This window comes from Zosterops lateralis (assembly GCF_965231275.1).
Source record: "Zosterops lateralis genome assembly, chromosome: 2".
NCBI lineage: Eukaryota > Metazoa > Chordata > Aves > Passeriformes > Zosteropidae > Zosterops > Zosterops lateralis.
Window position 1 is genome coordinate 74,318,998 of NC_139763.1, and position 20,462 is coordinate 74,339,459.

At 37.3% G+C, this 20,462-nt stretch overlaps 1 protein-coding gene across 1 annotated transcript in view; it reads right to left on the reverse strand.

Annotated features, from left to right (window-relative positions):
• DDX10 (DEAD-box helicase 10) overlaps positions 1-20,462 on the reverse strand; it is a 156,705-nt gene that overhangs the window by 39,765 nt on the left and 96,478 nt on the right. The window contains exons 15-16 of the mRNA XM_083854830.1: positions 18,364-18,525; positions 4,450-4,506 (exon numbers count right to left, since the gene is read on the reverse strand). Of these exons, the coding sequence (XP_083710956.1) occupies positions 4,450-4,506; positions 18,364-18,525 (219 nt within the window). The remainder of the gene's footprint in view (positions 1-4,449; positions 4,507-18,363; positions 18,526-20,462) is intronic.

Consider the following 20,462-nt stretch of genomic DNA (forward strand, 5'->3'; position numbering starts at 1 on the left):
TTTGACTTCCCCTTTCCTATTTAAATTTTCCCACATGGTGCAAAGATTTATTGAGCTACATTTGGCAAGTGTATCACAAATTCCATGGTCGTGCTGGAAATTAAAACAAAATGGTGGTTAAAGCATTTTTTCTGGTTAAAATCTCCACAGAGTATGGTAGAAGGTGCAGAAAAGAGAATACTATTTGGAGCATTAGAGCTTGCAGTGATGTGACATAAGCAGGTATCAATGCCTGAATCTGCTGTATCTAAAAGTATGTGTCCCTTGCTCACCCACATGTATTTTGTAGATGAGCTCACATAAATCTTTTCGTAACAGTAGAAAGATTCATTGTGACTTTGAAAAATCTTAAATTATATACATATATAGTATGTATTTTGTAAAATCTCACGCGCCTCATGCGCACACACTAATTCCTGTGGGAATAGCAAAATATATTAGGGAGAGTAAAGGAGAGAAAGAGAGGAGAGAAGCTAAAGCATATTTATTATCCTGCTGTTGCTGTTGATCTTTTAATGTTCTACAATTATTCAGCAAGCATTCATTCCCGACAATAAGCACCTCTGACAACCAAGCTCTTGGATTTCTTCCACAAGTCAGTCTTCCAGCTGGATAAGAATTCCCATCCTCAGTTTTGCCCAGTGAAAATAGGAAAAAACATCTCAGTAAGGAATATGTGTTCAAGCTGGATTTCTCTAGGTTTCCAGCAGGCTACATTTTTCTTATGGACCTTGGATAAACAGCTTTTGCTCTGCTAATCAGAGCTTCTTCCAGTTTTTGTTTTGCTTTGGACACCAGCATGGTGTAACTGCTATAGGACTGCCAAAACCTGAATCGATGCACCAAACTGTCATGACTGAGCAAGTTTTACCTCCTGACACTGCTTACAGATGATGTCCAAACTATCTCTAGCAGATAGCAATCAATGCTTTCTTTTAGGGACCAGTTATCACTTCTTGCACAATGTTGGGAGCTGATAGCTGAGGATCACATAGCACATCAGTGCTGGGCAGGGAACAGCACCTTCTCCTGACTCCTGCTCTGCTCCTCCACCTTGAAGCACAGACCTGTTTAGCTGCTCCCAGAAATTTCCTTACCTACAAAAACTATTTTCTTTAAAAGAAATCAAAATTTTCCTCACTTCATAATTCTCAACACATCAGTAGTGCTCTAAGGCATCAGGGTAGCAACAGACTAAAATCACTAAAAGAGAAATACAGTCCTGTTTAGCTCCATTGCAGCCAGCAGTTGCTAGGAGGGCAGGGACCTTTAAATACTGGTTGGAACCTGAAAGTCCTTTATGCAGATTAAGAAAGCAGTATGTGAAGATTCTAGAAGAAAAAGTGGAAAGCCATGAGCACAGGCATGTCCTGCTTGGGGCCAGGGGCTGGCTTCATTAAGTAACACCCAGCTACTGTCCCAGGGCAGCTACCACTGCTGCTGCTGCTCAGGGCTTTCCTTCTTGCTCAAAAGACTACTTCTTGCCTAATTTTCTCCAGACTATGCTCAAGTAAATGGTATCAAAATTTGTTTGAGGGTTTGAGGACTATAATTTAATCAGTACTGAGTGAGGACCAAGTATGTATTTCTTTCATCTTAAAACACTGCATTTGTACATATGACATCAAATTCTCATAAAATGTGAGACAATTAAACATCTTATGATTAAAAAAAAAACCCATGCCTCTAAATTTCCAACTTTTCTTCAATAAGAATATATGAGAAGACTTCTTTTATCTGTTTTTACAGCCTTTCACATTAAAGTTTAATTAATGGTCATAAATACCTAGAAATACTTTCTCCAAAGCATCCTTTAAGAGTCATCACTTTTTACTCAGTTTATTTATTGCATGGAGATTTATCCAAGGTGGAGTCAATAACACTGCAGCTACCTACTCATCTAATCTCCTGCTCAGGCACACTCAGCAGAGCGTGCCAGAATTTGGTTAGTCAATTCCAGTTGCAGCAAAACTGGCTTGTCCAAGTATGACAAAGGCTGAGCAAAATCTTCCCTGCAGCTCCTGCAGCACCAGAGGAAAAGGGAGGACGTATTTCTCTCCTGTGATTCCCCCCCCCAAAATTCACAAAGAATTATTATTTAGTAATAAGAATGGGAAAGTAAATTTCTGTTTTGGTCATGTCAGACCGGGTGGGCTGTGTACTAGTGAAAAACAGCAAAATAATACTTTGTAACCCAAGGAGTTTGTAACCTGAGGGAGACAGTTAACAAAACAAACAAGGGGATAAAGCAGACAGATAGATGTGGAAAACAAATTATAACCACAGCTGCTCTGAAGTGACTGGCTACTCATAATTGTTGATCTAGTCCTGTTCTGCAGCTGCTAAACGGCATTAACATGGCTAAAAATACCTTTTCTACTTTTTTGGCTCTCCTAATTTCTTTCTCTCTCAAGAAAACATTATTAATTATCAAAGGAGTAGTCTATAGCAGAGTAAGTGGGTCACAAGCCATATTATGAAAGCACTAGTGAAAATGTTAATGTTTTTTGAACTCCTGATTTAGGGAGCATATATTTTCTAAACTGGTTTATGTTCCAATAATTTCTATGTTTTACCGTTTTCTTCCCCTTTATTCCCCTGGGTATCTTGTAGGAGCTGCTTGAGTCATATTCCACACAGACTATGGAGAGCTTTGACTGCTCTGGCTTCATGTCTAAGATCCTGTGAAACAGGCAGTGTTCTTAATTAATTCCTCAGACACCCAGCAGACAAACTGGCACCTTTATCTACTGTCTACTGCTCCTTTCCAGGCGTGAACAGCCCAGGTCCAAGCTGGCAGCCTTTCCCAGTGGAAGCATTTTCCCTGAAATGAGCCACACTGAAAATGACAGGACTCAGCTGCACACAGTTCTGGCAAGAACAGCCTCTAAACAACAGAAAAAGCCCAACAATTTTCATCAAGGAGACATGTCAGCTCCCAAGGCTTGCACCTTCTTGCAGAGGTGAGCTGAGTGCTTCAGGAATAAAATGAAGTCAAAGCAATAGCAGGTCTGCACAGCTGGTACCCTCAAGGAGAGCATGTGCCAATCTCACACCAGACTAGCACCAGTAAATCAGCTTTCCAAGTGCAAGTGCTGCACAGAAGAGTGGCAGAGGTGCATAAAATTGTGAGCCTGGGGCTAAGGCTCCACATTTAATCCATACCATGCCCATGGACATACAACCCACCCACACACACAAATAATTCCTCAACAGGGATCAACTTCATTCATTTTCCAATAGCACTGACAGATCCATTTGCTTGGCCAAGAACAGGATAGGAGATGTACATCAGCAAGTAGATAATTTCGAAAAAAATGGATTTATTTCCACAGCTGCTGAATAACATTTTATTCCTTAAAAAGATGCAAAATTAACAAGCAGTATGCACAAATGTGATACAGTCTGACTTGATCAATGTTTTCTCTCTTTATTAAGATGTTTGTTAATTATTCATTCCATAATTTTCCTAAAATGCTTGCTAAATACTTTAAAAAGTATGCATCTCTATACATTCAATTACAGGCAGCAAATTTCTATTGCTTGATTGGGGAGTCATGATGCCAACAGCTCTCATAGCTTGCCATCTTTGAAGGCAGAATCATACTTAAAACTTAGTGTAACTAGGCTTTTCATCTGAAACTGTAATTACTTTCCACTTCAGAACTACACAATGAAGCATCTTCCTCTACTTAAGCCTCTCAGAGCACAGCCAGCTTGCAAAAATCAGACAAAGCATTATCGATTTTCTCAAGGGAGTAAGATATTTGCCCACTGCTAAGAAGAAACTGTAACTATTCATGTGTAGCAAAAGTAGATGCAGTGTGAGAAAGGACACACATCACTATGTCCATATTCCAGAAAATCACTGCAGCTGAATGAAACCTCAGCTTATTGCAAACCAAGCCACACAAAAAACTAGAACAGCCACTAGGAAATTAGTAGCATACAAATGAAGAAAAGGATAACAAAGATTTTGTTTGGGGTAATGAGGGGAAGGAATGAACTTCAATGTAAATGCTTGCTATTTAAAAAAAAGTTCAGCCGAAAAAAGTTGGAGTGAGATTTGGCACACACAAAAAAATAATCTCACTGTCTGCAAATTATAAATGACTCAAGTATTCAGAGAAAAAAATGGCATCAGCACTTCAGCTGAAATTGCAACTCACCTCATATACATAATGAAGAGGCTGAAATTCCAAACAGCTTCCATACATTCTATGTATTTATACACATACAAACATACATATTCATGCTCTCTCAGAATCCTTCTACACCAAGTTATTACAACCACATCAGAGCAAGGGAGTAAGAAAAGACAAGCAAACAGAAAATGCCTTTAAAGAGCTATTAATCACAACATTGCTTATTTAAGAAAGGAAAGAAACAATCTAAAAACCATATCAAACCTCAACCAAGTAGCTTGATCAAAACAACAAAACCCCTTACCTGTGCATTCTTATTCCTGGCTTCTCTCCTTGCTGCTTTTTCTTTTAGCCTCTTCTCCTGAAATAAACAAGATGTACAGTTTTAAAGCAAACTCCTCCATTGTGTATTTTTTTCTTTTTTTTTTTTAGTATTTTAAGATTAATGTTCAGTCATTTAGATATTTTTAATACATACATGTTAGACTGGTGGTATTCACCCTACATGTTACTGAAAACAATAAATTAAAGATCTGAATGAGATACTACTCATTCTTCTTGCTCTTAAAAGAAATCATAAAACTACAAGAATGATTGAAGCTCATATTTCATCAAGACTTATTATTCTTAAAGGAATAATGAGTAAATTAACAGAGTTAATATTTGTCTCTAAAATAAGGTAGTTAAAATGGTATTAAGGGATCCAATTTTTCTTGTTTCTCAGTGACTTAAAATGAAATCAAATTCACTTAAAATAAAATGACAAATTTCCTAACTTCAGATTGGTAAAGTAACTCGGGAGTGAAAGCTAAAATATCTTTTCCCTTTCATATCTCCATTACCAACAAACACTTCACAAAAGCATTTGCTTAGTAATTGCATTGATTCAGAAACCATAACAAAGTTCTCTTAACCAAAAAGATTCTGCTACAAGAAAATTACATAAATGTAGTGATAAAACTCATCCAAAGCTGCCTGCTAGATCTGTCAGCATAAAAAAGTGCCCAAGATATTTAAATCAAATGACATTTATTGCTGCTTGTTTTGTTTATTCTTCCACCAACTGAAGTATTACCTCTAATTTATACTGTCATGTCCTTGCAATTGAACATCCTTTAAATTCTTTATTTCATGAAGAAAGGACAGAAAACCAGGTGAGAGCACAAACTCTGGAAAAGCACACAGCTCCCTCGTCTTAGCAATGCTGATGACATTGGTATTGAAACTCTTTTATGCTAGCATAAAAATGTTTCTGAAATACAACTCAGTTTCTCTGAGCAATATAGGCCATTCTGGCATCAGCACATTTAGAGTCACAACGACATAAAAGGAGACATTAACATCAGTCCAGGGTCAGCACTTCAACACAGAGAAGGCTGAAGAGCAGTTACATATCAGCTCACTCATGGGAGTAAGGAGAAAGCTACAGCTTCAGCAGCCCTGGGTGTCATTTCATCACAATTATGCTGGCAAAATATATTGGTAGGTATCACACAAAGTTGTTTGGAAAAGCAGCATTTGACAGCAGATATGGGAAAAGGAGAACAGTCACCAAGGTTTTCAAAGTTGGTGTTTAAATTCAGGGGCTTTTGAGACATTTATCTGGTCCATGCCATTTTCTATTCTTCCAATTGCCCAAACTACAGAAGTGTTAGCTTATTTTCAAAGCCCCTTTCTGTGTAAGTCAACCTCTTCTCTCCAAATCAAAATGAAACAATTCCCCAAAGCTTTGTGCAAAGCTGTCTGACTCAAACAACTCAATACGCTCACAGTTACATGTCAGTGCCTTTAATGCATGCTGTGAAAAAAAAACAACCCCAAAAAAACCCCAACAGCAACAACACCACTGTAGACAGATACAATATAGCTGTCTTATTATTTCAGATATGTTAAAGTATGAAAAAGAAAAAAGGAAAAAAAATACATTTAAGGTCACAAGTGCATCATGTGGGGCAACAAAAGCCACCAGGACCAAGTACTGTCTGGTCTACATGCAGTTCCTCCAACGAAGTAAACCTATGCATCATGGTCATAACATGATCATCCACGTTAGGATTCCTTCTCTCCCAAGTCAAATTTTATATAAGTTTCTGATCACTTTTACCTATGCTTTTCTAATTATTTACTTAAATTTTCCATTTCCTCCCCTTTAAATGGTTTAGCTGCACATTCTCCACTCTTCGGGGTAACCATTGGGGTTCTCTAATTTTTCTGCTAAAACTGTGGTATTATTCAAACTTTATCCCTCAAAAACAGAGAAAACAGAACTAGAAAGTAATACATCATATGTTACAAAGCAGCTTTTGACTTGGACAGTCTAGAAAATTCTGGATGGAAAAATTCTGACAGAAAAATTCTATGGTGTATGAAATGTCACTGTTTTAACTACAGCTATAGCAAATACAGCAGCAAAGTTCCTGCTCAAGGGTTTTATAACAGGACAGTGAGAAGACAGCTATGAAAGCAGAAGATTGACATAAGGACACAGAAGAGGAGTACACAGACAGCATTATGTACTTTAGTCTCTAAAGAATGGTGAAGACATGAAAATTTCTAATGTTAATAGGTCCAGAGACTGAAATAAGAAGCACAAGAGAAAAACAAGACAGAGAAGCAATCACCAGGAGATGCTGTCAAGACCTGCTTTTTTTTTCCCAAGCAGGAGAAAGAGAGAGTTTGGATCCTTGTCAACAAAAAACAAAGGCAGATTTTGCAGAGTGCATGTATGTTTGGCACTGAGCTTTAGTTAGGGAGTGCATTTCAGAAGCCAATGCCCTAAAATCAGGTCTGCTTCTGCTGCTTCATGCTAACACACTCCAAACAACACTGGGCATTCACAGGGTCACAGGATCATTCCAACTGGAAAGAGAGCATCGGGAGGTCTCTGGTCCAACCTCCTGTTCACAGAAGAGTCAGCTCTGAGGTGAGGTTATGCTGCACAGAGCCTCATCCAGCCATTGCAAAATCTCAAAGCTGGAGACTGCACATCATGTCTGCTCAGCCTATGCCACAGCCTGACTGTTCTCACAAGGAAAATTTCCCCATGAATCCATGCTGAATCTCTTGGTTGAACTTACAGCCATTGTCAGAGGTTTTGGTCCATTTAATCTGTAACATGGTCATTTACTAACTGGAACACTCAAGTGAAAAGTCATGTAGAAATTTCAGTGTATTCCACAGACCACATTTTACAAACCAGGTTCTGCTCTGATAAAAATACATACATACGACTCACTATACATCTAATTTCCACAAACCCAAACTGGCTAGTATTATATTATTTTCATTTAGTTTTTCATTAATAGTATTATAGAGCTCCGAGACCTCCTGGTCAGCTTTTAAAATTTACTGCAAATTATCTTTCTTTCTTCACACTTACAAAGCTACTTAAAAAGGATGGCTATAACCTTCCTATAACCTAAAGGAATCAAAGGGATGAAAATTTTTAGTCATCCTCATGTAAGATGGCTAAATCACTCGGCTTAAAGAAGAGCTGCAAACCTTCTACCTTTTCTGCACGAGAACTGAAAACAGAAACAGCTCTGCTTAAAAGGATCCCAAATCATGGATAAAGCCATGTCTAATATATGGAAGAACTTCTTGCTGTTCTTAACTGGGAAGTTAAGAAGTCTGCCACTGGCTTCTTTTCACATTTAATTTCCCCCTCCTTCTACTGTTAGGGTTTAAAACAAAACCTCATACCTCATTTAATTCTTAAAACTCCAATACAAATAAATATTCTAACATTTACATTCCAGGTTCTCAACTTGACACAAAAAATAATGAATAGTAGCATGGCAGCTCTCTCTAGCTGGTGAGGTCAGGAATATGTGAAAGACACATAAATAGAGAGCTTAAACCCCAAATTTTTAGTTATAAAAAATTAAATCCAGCAATTTTAAGAGTTCTTCCCTCCCAAAGGAAATCCCCTCTTCCTTGGATTCTCTTCTTTCTACCTTTAAGAATTCATTTTACATTGTACTGCAATATAAAAAAAAATACAGCATTTACTTCTGTTATTTCTATTATGAACAGTTTTGTTTCATACACTTATTTTTCTTTCAGCTTTTTTAATGTGTAAAAAATCTGCACAATAAAAGTCTCTTTCTTTTAAAGAATTTATGCATTGGTCAGATTTACATTCAATAAATTCTTTTAGCTGGTGATAAGCTGCAGTTTTTCCTCTCTAAAATTTCACTGACCTCTGGTATTACTTTACCTGAAGGCAAATAGAAGTTTCACTCTACACAACTAATGCATATTACGGCATATTTAGCTCTGAGAGCATTAAAAAAAGCCTGTGGCAAATCTATTTCCTGTAAAAATTTCATGCTCATCTGAGTCCTCTGAAGTCTTTTTATTTAAATACTCAAGAACTCCCTCAGGTTTTGATCCATCATTTTAACACTAGATTTTTAGTAACTATTCCTTTATATACTGATGCCATAATTTGGAGCTACCAACCCATTCCATTTAACAGCTGAGGTAATGGTCTACAACACAACAGATCTTTACAGGTGACCAAGTTCTGGAAAAAATCACTCCATTACCTGGAAAAATCTGGCTGTCATTTGCAAATACATGTTGGTCAATACTGGAACCTGATATCATGTCTTGGTATCCAACTATCTCTTGTTATTTTAGTGGGACATAGTTAAATTTAGTCAGCTGTGCTGCAGAAAACACGGAGTTGTTCAAAAGCTCAGAGCAGCTCTCATACAGTGGAACTGTCATAGCCAAGAGCTGGTTTCCACCAAAATTCTGAAGCACAAATGTGCTCTGAAAACTCACTTAAAAACTTGTTTCCCACATTTTTCTTCTCCAAGATTTCACACCAAGCTTGAATTGTTTACATGCTATGGCCATTGCTACATTTATACTATTTCTTTGTAAATTAAGCTATGTAGCTTAATATTTCTCCTTACAGTGATTAGACGACCATCTATCTGCAAGCATTTCTCCAACCACCAAAACAAACATTCCTAACTCAAAGATAAAACTTAATCAATTTGCTAGTATTTTTTTGAATATATATTTTTTTAAAAATCTGGATATTAAGCACAAAATTGATTACTATTAAATAAACAAATCTTAATACCTTCAGGGAAAAAAGCAAAAGCTTTTTTATTGTTTTGTGTTTGTTTTGTTGTGAGTTTTTTTGAATCTCCATGTTTGGTTTTAGAAATCTATTAAATAATCTCTTTGAGCAACAAACTATATAAACATAATGATGTAAGCCTCATCTGTAAAGCTGGGGTTTACTTTAAAGGCAGAGAAACTGAAACACCTAGTAATCGCCAATTTAAGGCAACAGAGTAGGCATCAAAGGCATGTGAAAAACAGCACAGGGACAGTCTTAAACATTAAACATAAAAAAGTCTTAGAGGCAGTGGAAAAAAGGCATTCTCATTAAAAAGAAGAAAACAGAAGCTAGCAGAAACTGACCCTTAAAAGGACATTCTTGGAACAAAGCCAACACAGGAAACCAGTGGACAAAGATCAAAACGATTCCTTTCCCTCTTAGACCTGAAACACACTGAGTATGTTTTAAGGATAGAAAAGTTTTTCTAAAGCTTTTAAGTGAGTTAGTTTGAAACATGCGTATGGATGAGAGGCTGGCCATGAGCTGCCAGTGTGCACTCACAGCCCAGAAAGCCAAACGTGTCCTGGGCTGCACCCAAAGCAGTGTGGGCAGCAGGGCCAGGGAGGGGATTCTGCCCCTCTGCTCTGCTCTGCTCAGACCCCACCTGCAGTGCTGCATCCAGCCCTGAAGCCTTCAGAGCAGCAAAGACGTGGACCTGTCAGAGTGGGTCCAGAGGAGGGCAGTGAAGATAATCTGAGGGCTGGAACACCTCTCCTACGAAGACAGGGCGAGAGAGTTCAGATTGTTCAGCCTGGAGAAGAGAAAGCTCTGGGGAGATCTAATTGTGGCTGTCCAGCTGGAAAGGAACTTTTTACAATGGCATATATTGGGCAGGATAAGCAGTAAAGGTTTTAAATTGAAAGAGACAAAATTTAGATTAAATATTACAAAGAAATTCTTTACTGTGACTGTGGTGAGACTGAATCTACACATACACAAACATATACAGTAAGAGATAAAGGTAACACTAATTCAAAACACAGTTTCAACAGAATTATATGATGAATGATGTCAGTTAATGCTGTTTAAAAGTAATGTTTAAAGCTGTGAACTAAAATCTTAACAAATCAGTGGAAGTTATACTGCAAATCATGCTAATATATTCTAGAGAAAAGTAGAGGAAAATGGGCAATGATGCCCCTCATCTCATTTTGTGGCTGCTTTAGGTTCTGAAGGGATGATGCCATTTAAGAGTGGAAAATTCACAATCTACAGAGCTATAGGCTCTTGAGCTGTCTTAATGCAGCCACCCATAAGGAAACATCCAGCTCAAACACCAGGTCTGACAAAAGGCAGAAAAACCCTGCACCAATCTGTGCCTGCTCATGCAGGTACCCAGATCCTCAGCAAGCAAAGGGTGCAGCTCCTGTCAGAAGCTGCAAGGTTGTCTCACAGCACCTGACAGACAGAAGTCAGTATTTTGGGCAGTTGTTCCAGTACATCCTCCAACAGGACAACCAGCCTGGCATGGAAGCTCCCTTACTACATTAGGGCTGGTAAAGGCTCACTTTAAGATTATGCTGAACTACTCCAGCCTCCACCCACAGCTGTGTCTTCTGGCATTCATCTGATCAGTGTGTACACAAACCAGTTGCTTTGAGCCTGCTGGTGTGGTTTGAATCAAGGTTGTGGGTTCAATTGCCATATGGGCCATTCACTTCAGAGATGGGTTCAACAGTCCTTGTGGGTCCCTTTCAACACACAGTATTAGGTCATGTGTCATCTCATTTTCTTGTTTTTCACATCAATAAGATGAGGTCAAGAACTTTGATTTTGCAGCAAATCTCTTAGAAAACACCCATGGACTCTCCAAGCTCTAAGTGTAGCCCATTCAGCTGTTGAAGTGAAATATAAACAAGCAAGGCCTTTGCCTCCACTGGCACCACAGGGAGACTAGATGGATGCTGGTGGTATGGCTCAAACAGGATGCTTCTCAGCATCCACCTCCCTTATCTTAAAAGCTCTGCATCTGGAGTGTAACTGCCTGCACACAAAAGCTATGGAAGGGCTCAGAGAGGCTCTCTAACAAAGTAATACTCCCTGGTTTATTTTACACATCTCTCCACCTATACTTTTCTTTGCTGTTCAGCTGAGTGCTCCTCTCAGCAGTAACCTCCTCCCCTTTATATTTTGCTCCTATTCTGGTATACTCTTTATGTGAGAGAATTTTATCATTCTCACCCAGCACTCCTTTAACCAACTGTACACATGATAATCTGACAAATTCCACCTCAAAGTGCAGGACTATTCAGGTGCTTTACTTAAGAAAAAGCATAATCTTGCACTGCAATTTTTTATCCCTTCAGATTACTTCCTTGGAATTATGATGCAGCCTTTACTCGGAATTAATCTAATGACTGACTTCAAACTAAAAATACTGTTTTTCATGGGAGCATTTCTCTTCAACCATATTGAATGGCTTGTGTTATATAACATCTGTTTTATAAAATAAAGAAAATCCCTGGTGAATCTTTTCCATTTCTTGAGCATGATACATGGTATTCAATGATTTATTACAACACACTACAACTTTTAGAATTATTTTATAAAACTATAAACCAAACATGTTTAAATCATAACTACTCTGTCATTGACAAAAATCACTTGCAAAAGCAGGGAGGTGGAGCCTAGAGTTTCATTTGGAATGGGGCTGCCAAAGGAAGGAGTAAATCCTAGGGTGCTCTCCCCTGAGAGCTTTCCCATCTGGGCCATGGCACAGCCAAGGCATGGGGTGAGGATCTTGGCAGGGGCCAGAGGTCAGAAAGAGAGATAAAGGCTGCAGAAAATCCGCAGGAATGCAGTGCAGCGTGAGATACATTGGTGGTAGGGATACCCTGAATGTAAAAATGCAGTTTGTAATGATATCCTGTTTTGACTGAGACAAAGACAAGGAGAACAATAAATTAATAAATTAATAAAGTGAATATGAAACACACTAACCCTAATGAGTAAGGCAGACAGTAGCAAAAGATGTGAATTCATAGGTTACTGACAGATGGAAAAGGACCCACACAAGCACAGCCTTGGGAAGGTCTACACAGAACTTTGTAACTGGTAAGAAAAAGAGAGAACCGGCTACGTACGTTTATCAGCCTCACAGGAAAGAGCAAACTGCAAATGGAGTATTTGAAAGGCACTGTGAGACTGAGGAGAAAGACCAGCACATGGAAAAAACCAAGGTCAGTGACAACGAAAGGGCCCTATAATGTAGTATGAAAATAGACATATTTAGAGTCCACTCTAGTATTTAATGCATTGGTGAGTGTGCTGATCAATCAAGGAGTGAGATCTTAGTCCTGCTGCTAATCATCAGGTCTTATCAGCCAACAAGAAGAAATAAGCTTGTGCTGCCTGTGCTGTGCATGTTTATGTGAGTGCAGCCTCTCTTGTCCCTGTGGACATCCACAGAGTGTTTCTTATGTGTGTCCCTCTGTGCAATACACATGCAGGGTGCTCATTCTGCAGCCTGGAACAGCAGCAGGCTTCATCAAAAATACCTGCAGATGAAACTGCCTGAGTTCAAACCCGAGGGATTTGGCTTCCCTTACCAGTCTGCAATCTCCCATTTTCGAAAATGAATTTTAATCAGAATTCAATATTCTCTCAGTGAAACCGAAAGCTATTTATTTTGTGATAGTCCTTACACAAAGTCTGGTACAAAGAATTTTCTCTTTTAGCCCTGGAAACAGTTAATAGAGTAATAATATTTAGGAGATCAAACACACAAAAGGTGAAACATCGCAGTGTTTCCTCCTCATTAAAATTATGCACTATGCCACTAACAAATCCATTTAGGGCACAGGAGACAAACCAATGAGGTATTCTGTTTCAGTACAGTTTTTAAAATAATTCTGTAATTAACATAGAACAGCATAAGCAAAACTTTGAGAACATACAGCCCTAAACTTCAAGTGGTACAAATCAAGATCATTTCAGTGGTACAAGGGCCACAAAATAATATCGCAGTTCCTTTGAGCAACATCAGTATCGCTGCAAGATTCAAAATATACCAAGTGTATATTACATTTAAAATACAGACTTGTGGTACAGTGCAGTACCTTCTGAAAGATCCCCCGTCACCTGCAGTCTAACTGAGTCATGTCTCTATAAACTTATTTGTTTAAGGTCTTCCAGGGAGGTACAGAACTACTGTGTTTTGCAGTATCAGACCCCTAAAGACAGTCTCAGCTTGATTCCTACTAATACTGCCCAAATAAAATTATATTTTAAAAATTATTTCTAGTCTTCTTCTCACTTTCATCATTCAAAATTCACAGCATATCTTACTCGTGAAAAAGAGAGGTAAGACATAAGGTTCCTATTCATTTTTCCTTCAGCATCAATGGGCATTTTTCTGAGCTTGAGTTAGTACAGGGAAAGAGAAGTTATTAAGAAGTGAGATTAATCCCTCTCTGCCACTATTTTCCTCCTAATAACACTGCATTTTCAGTGGAAAACTTGAAAAATGGAGTGCCAAAACATGTTATGAATATTCACTTTTCCCATTATTGTTGTTTATAACATTTTACACATTTCAAATGGCTTACATTAAATAGCCATTAACGCAGAATTCTTTTCACATCATCTTGATCAGTGTTATTGTCCTTCCCTCATTCAATCACTAAAATTTACCTTGTCTCCAAAACTTCAGTAAGCATTAATTACACTACAATTATACCTCAGATTTTTATTTACTTTTATCCATCTGATTTTCAGTTCTTCCATATTTGCAGAGGAAGAAGAGGATAATAAAATGCGCGACTCATGAAGGAAACCCAATTATAGTGTAGATGCTTTGCCAGTTGCCACAAGCCTTAAGGCACTGCAATATACAACTCTTCTAATCCAAGCATCTCATGAATGCATCAAAACATTCTTCTGATCCTACAGGAAACTGTGCTCATTTAAATTACATTCACAAATGGTTTGAAAAGCAATGGCCTGTGGATACTTTCTGAATAGTTTTGTTCTTCATCAGGAACAGCTTTGTAAGGAAAGTTTATAATAAGCTTATGTGCCATGTTCCCCTAAAAAAAAAAAGTATTTTGGGGATGTTTGATTTTAAGAAGTTCACTTTTTTTTCCCCCACAGACCTCTAATCTTCAAGATTATACTGTGGAAACCATAAGAAAGGGATTCTCAATTGAAGATGACCTATAAAAGTACAAGCTTATGAAAACACTTTTTTTTCTACATCCATTCATTATCCAAATCAAAACCTGAAACCCACCTGCCAGATAAAATAAGTGGATGAAATAACATCTGCATTTATAGCCTTCTGTAAATTGTTTTGTTATTGTAAGTCACCATTTCAAAGCCAATGTAGAGACTTCAGGTATTAACACACATTCAGCTTGAGGTGACTTTATGATTACATGTACATAACCATGTATCAGACTGCTACATTTGATTTATACAGAATGAAAATGCCTTTGTCTCTAATGGTCTACTAATCTTAACTTAAATAGATTTAGCATGTTTCAAAAAATCGATTTAAAGGAAAAAAACCCACAAACTTCTGCCACACACCCCAGGAATCTACACCAGGTATCAGCTGCAGTAGGGAAGAGAAGGAATTAGGAAGAGTAAATAAGAATCAAGATATATTTGAAACTTGATGTAAGTGAAGGAACAGAAGAGAGTTAAGTTGATTAAAATGTTAAGCAAAGATGAAAAATGAAGCAAAAGCAGAAAGGAAAGATTCTGCCATGGCTTTTTTCAAAAAGCTAGGAAAAAGAGTTATTCAAGAATTCAGCAGCTGAAGAAGAAAACCAAAAAACCGAGAGTTGTCACATCTGACATTGGAACATGTCAAATGGACAAGGATCTTCAGGAGTCTGCTTGCAGGAAGGAGATGTAAACAAAGATGGGAATTAAATAATTAGCATTTTTGCAGAAAGGATAGGTCAGATAACAGAGTTCATGTTACAACATGATGTATTTTGGCTCACAGTGAGGCACAGAGGATTTAAAAAGAAGCAATGACAGTCGTAAGTGATGGATTTAAGACTTTGTATAAAGAGTTCTGCTGAATGCCAGCAAAGGGATATATAAGATGGGATTAAAGTATGTGACTTTAAAAAGCTCCTCTTTCAATGGCACAAGGAAGGGCACTAAGACATCCACACTTACACAAAATCCAAGGTCATGAAAATGAAGTCTCCTAGTCTTTTTACTGCTCTCATATCCTTTACTGGTAACACACTTAAATATTCATTTTTAGGTTTCACCTACTCCCTCCAAATGAGAGTAAGTAATAACTTACACCACTTGCCTGTCAGGCTTACATAAACAACCAAACTTTTAATAGCAAACCTGATCAGGCTTCTGCAGCATAGTCATGATACACAGACTGGCATAGTTCTTCTTCTTTTATATCACTGAGGTGTAAGCCAAATATTCAAATTCAACTATTATCTGCTGCTGAGCTATTATCTTTTGGGAAGGGAAACCTTACGAGGTGGGAGAATTTTTAAATACCATTGGGAAGTCCCTACTGTGAGGCAGTTCAAATTTTGCCCTGGCATTCTTTTGTTAACGAAGGACAGATGACTTGTCCCATCAACAACACAATAAATTCCAAAAACATTAGTGAAAAAACAATGGCTGAAACAGCTAAAATAATGTTTGTCTATGACACTTACCTATGATTTCTGAATTATGCCATAGAACTTCACCCTACAGTGTGAATTTTAAAAACTACGAGTTTTCTGGTAATGAAAAAATTGAGTAGTATCTTCTCCACCTAACTATGTAGCTTCCTCATGAATGACTGGAAGAAGGCATCTTCTGATCACTGGACCAGCTTAAGAGGAACCAAGAGAAAGGAGGCATGCCTGTCTCTCCTTGCATGAGACAAAAGAGCAGGGCTCAGCATATTTTCCTATAATTACTACTATAACTGTTTCCTAAGCAGCAATAGCTGACTCTCGAGAATTCCAAACATAAATGGATGACTTAGTAATAAGGAAGAGCAGGACAATCAATCTGTACGTCAGCCTTACCTTATATAGCCTGTATTAATTAATACATGAAATGAATTGGTATCCTGAATGCCTTTTGTAGTGAGAAGAGAGGTTCATCTTTAACCACAAGGTTAGTGAAACAAGAAGGCAAATGAGGTTCTACCAGAGTAAAAGCTATCGTCTCCCTGCCCCTTCTTTCTTTGCAAGTTTCATCTCATTTAAAATTGGATGTTAGGATTCTAAACTGTTATTAGACTATTTCAATAATTAAATGACAATCAGGTAACTGGATATGTCATTACCTACAGAGAATTTACATATGAAGTATTTTTCTTCTCAAACCGTAAAGTTTCAAATGAAAAATCTGAACAATGTCAGATGTGTGTCAAAGTAATGCAATGACTGAATGGCAACCCTTAATACTAGACGATCATTTTACAGGATGTCAAACAGAGGTATTTTTTAAATCTATTTCCTTCTTTTTTATATACTATCATTTATTTATTTTATTTCATTTCATGAAATATAATAGCTGGAGTGTAAAATACACTCATGCATTAATCTCCAAGAAGCTTTACATATGACACTTTCCATAATTACAAAAAAATCCCATGCCATTGATTTTGGACAGTCTGTTAATTTTGCCTGACTTAGTTTTGAAATAAGGCATTCTCTTTTCATAGTATTTCCACAGCTGAAATATTTTTTCTTCAATGCATGTAAATATCTGGTCAACTTCACTTGTTCTCCTCAGCTCTATAACAATGACGGTGCGTTAATAGACCAAGAGATGGAAGTATTTTATCACTGAAATCTGATGTCAAACTTACAGTGGTGTTACTCAAAGTATATGAATCTGCTAGTGAATAACAGATTGCAAAGTGATAGAATCACTCTTTCCTTCCTTGTTCATTAACTGCATCCTTGAGATCTGATTGCATTGTTTCTGTAATCTTGATTATTATTCCACTTAAAGCATAGCAAACATGACTTCTTTTCACCTCCTATCAATTGCAACCCTTTGCTAAAGATGAGGTGAGATTTTTTGTATTTCTCAAATGACTGCAACAGGACTAGAGGAGTAGACTTCCAAATTAACCTGTGAAGTATGCTTTGACATTAGCTGGGATACTTCATAGCCGAAACATAACTTGAAGCTTTCACAAATGCCTTCCAAATTATTTTGTTCAAATTCAAATACTCAAAAATGCTGGAAGATCTTGCACTAACTACTAACAATCAGTGTTAATTCAGTCAAACTGAATTAAGTCAGCATTTACAGAGCAGGACAATAAAACAATGCTTTCTAACTCTTCAGAAATTTGAAGCTTTGAGTATAAATCAGGCCTTTAACAACACGGAGTCCTGGGATCTTACATGTATCCATTATCTGGAGAATGCCAAACCCATCTCACAATCACTAACAGAATGACCCCTGAGCTCAATACACCTGTGCTCTATTTGACAGGTACACGGCAAGGTCAGAAAACCCTGCTTTGGTCCATAACAAAGAAGTAGTTGGAAAACTTGTGGTCTGCAACTTAAAGGTTTTTAAACACCAGAGAGAAGCCAGACTGCAGATACTGATCTTTTCAAGTCACAGCCAAAATCATATCATGTAGTTTGAGTAATTCATTAAGTAAAATCTGAGAGTCCTAACAACACTGACACAAAATGTTAAGACTTTGGCCTAGCTGAAATGTAACACTAAATGTCGAGCAAATGGTAGTCTGAAGACATTTCAGAGATTTTCTTTCACTGCCAGCAGGTTTTAGAGCACATATGCCTAATAATATTTCTTTTGGTGAAACATACCATTCCACTGAACACTGCTTAAAAAAAAAGATACTCCTACTGAACTCACCCAATTTTAAAGTTGTAAATAAAACTCTACTGTTACCAACACTTAACGCTGAATAAGGATTTGTGCTATCCAGCTACTTACTTTAAAACAGTTTTCCTGTGAGCAGTGTAGTCCTGAAGAAGACTGAAGAATTTAAATGAACTTGTACTACATTTATTTCACGATTTATTTAAGTATTTTTCCTCACTAAGCAATCCACAGCACAGTATTTCTGTACCTCAGTAATTGAGGTAGTAATCAACTTACCCTATGTTTTTCCTTTACTTTCTTCCTGTATTCTTCTTTGTCAAATTTGTCTTCTTCACGCAGTATTTCTTTCGCTTTATCCAGGTTGATACCGCTGGCATCATCTTCCTCGTCTGCTTGTGCCAAACTGGATTTTTGCACAGGTGGCCACTGCTGGACTAACTGAATTAGAGATGCCAGCAAGAAAAACAATGGTTAGAATCATTTTTTTCCACATCACACTTTTGATACCCTAAATATTTCAATACATTATTTTTCCAGACTAAATAAAAAGGTTATCTGCAAAGGAACCAAATTAACAAACCTTATTTAACTTCATATTCAGTAAAAAAACCACTATTTCAAAGTAGCGTCTCCATTATATCACATTACTGTTTAGTGAATTCACTTGAATCTCTTCCCTTCTTTTGTCCTGTTTCCTGATTATAAACATGGCTGCAGGTTCATGTTTTGACAGAAGCAAGGAGAACAGACACGGAAAGGTTTGCAGATTATTGTACTAAGGCTGTATTGGAAATGTTTGATGATTCATGCTGATGAAATGTTTGATGGACGACACACTGAACACATCCAGCTTCCCTTAAGTATCTGACACTCTAAATTGAAGACAAAGACTACACATTGACCAAAAAATATCCCCATCTATCTTACGAAGAAGTAGCTTATATCTCATGGTATGAACACACACCTTCAAGGGAAAGTCTTTGCAAAATCATTCTTGCTCACAGACTGGTACAGTACCAACTCTTGAAAGGAAAGCAGAAGGCAGAAAATACAGAATGCCTTTCAGTACAAATGCAAAACCAAACATATTTAGGACTCCCTAATGTACACAGGGTGTTTATTCTATAGGCACAGATAAATCCAATCCATTGTTTCCACATTCTTTTATAAAACTGAGTTTGAGTAGTTGTATTTTCCAGAAAGATATATATTTTAGGGGACTTTATCAAAGAGAAGCATGTGGAATACAACAGTAAAATTTCCAAGCACAATTTTACATAGCTCGGGAGGGAAAAAAAAAGGCAAGAACGACATCCATAGATGCAAATTTTGTGTTTCCTTAAATGTCACCCTTTTTCTATTGTATTGCTTTTCAAACTACAATCTTTGTGATTATTTTTCTCCCCATCCTAGCTCTTTTTCGCTTCACTGCATAGATAAAATGCACATGCAGATGTTTTAGGTAAGTTGAGACAACAGCTTCTGAATATCTAAAAATATCTGACATTGCAGTTTTTGGTCAATGGGGCAACCTCTAAAACCTTTTACATTCCGTCTAATGTTAGTAATTATGTATATGGCTACACTCTCTCTACCTGCAATATAAAATTGCTTTGTTTAATTTAGTCTGAAAAAAAGATAATTATATACTTGTAAAGGTGACCTCTCAGTTTATGCCTTACTGAAATTATTATAAGGAGGGAAAAAAACACCCTACTTTTTATCTTGGTGCTGGAAACAGAAAAATAACATACACAGCATCTGAAGCTGTGAAACCAAATGATAGAAAAGTTCATAGAACATGGACACTTGCTAGTGAGGTTATTTCCTCAGGGAAACCCTAGAGTGACTAGCATCCACAATAGCTCCTTACAGTATAAAGTCAATAATTGTTCTATTAAAAGAACAAATCAAATAACTGGCAAATTTCCAAGCACTGCTACATCAGCACCACTAGGCCAAAATTTGGTATTTCCACAGCTTTTTTAACAAAACTTTTAATCTAGAAATAGTGAATGCTGGGAAGTAAACCAAGGTCTTCTTTTAATTCCAGTACATTAACTCAAGACTTTGGGGAGCTTTGGCAAACAGCTACAGGAAAATTGATTTGCATTTCTGTAAGAAAAAAACCCCATGCTCTTGATTCCACCTGAAATTGAAGATAATAGGCAGAAAAGAGATACAGTTCTGTACATCCACTTACAGCTCTCATACAAGTATCTTACACATAGGAAGATGAAAAGAGGTCAGTGCTCAACGTTTCTCTTTTTCCCAATGGAACTGAATTCTAAATGGAAGCTGAACACTTTTGCAAATGTAAGTGAATTACAAATACCTCACATCTTTTAGAAGCGTGACTTTTTATACAAAGTACA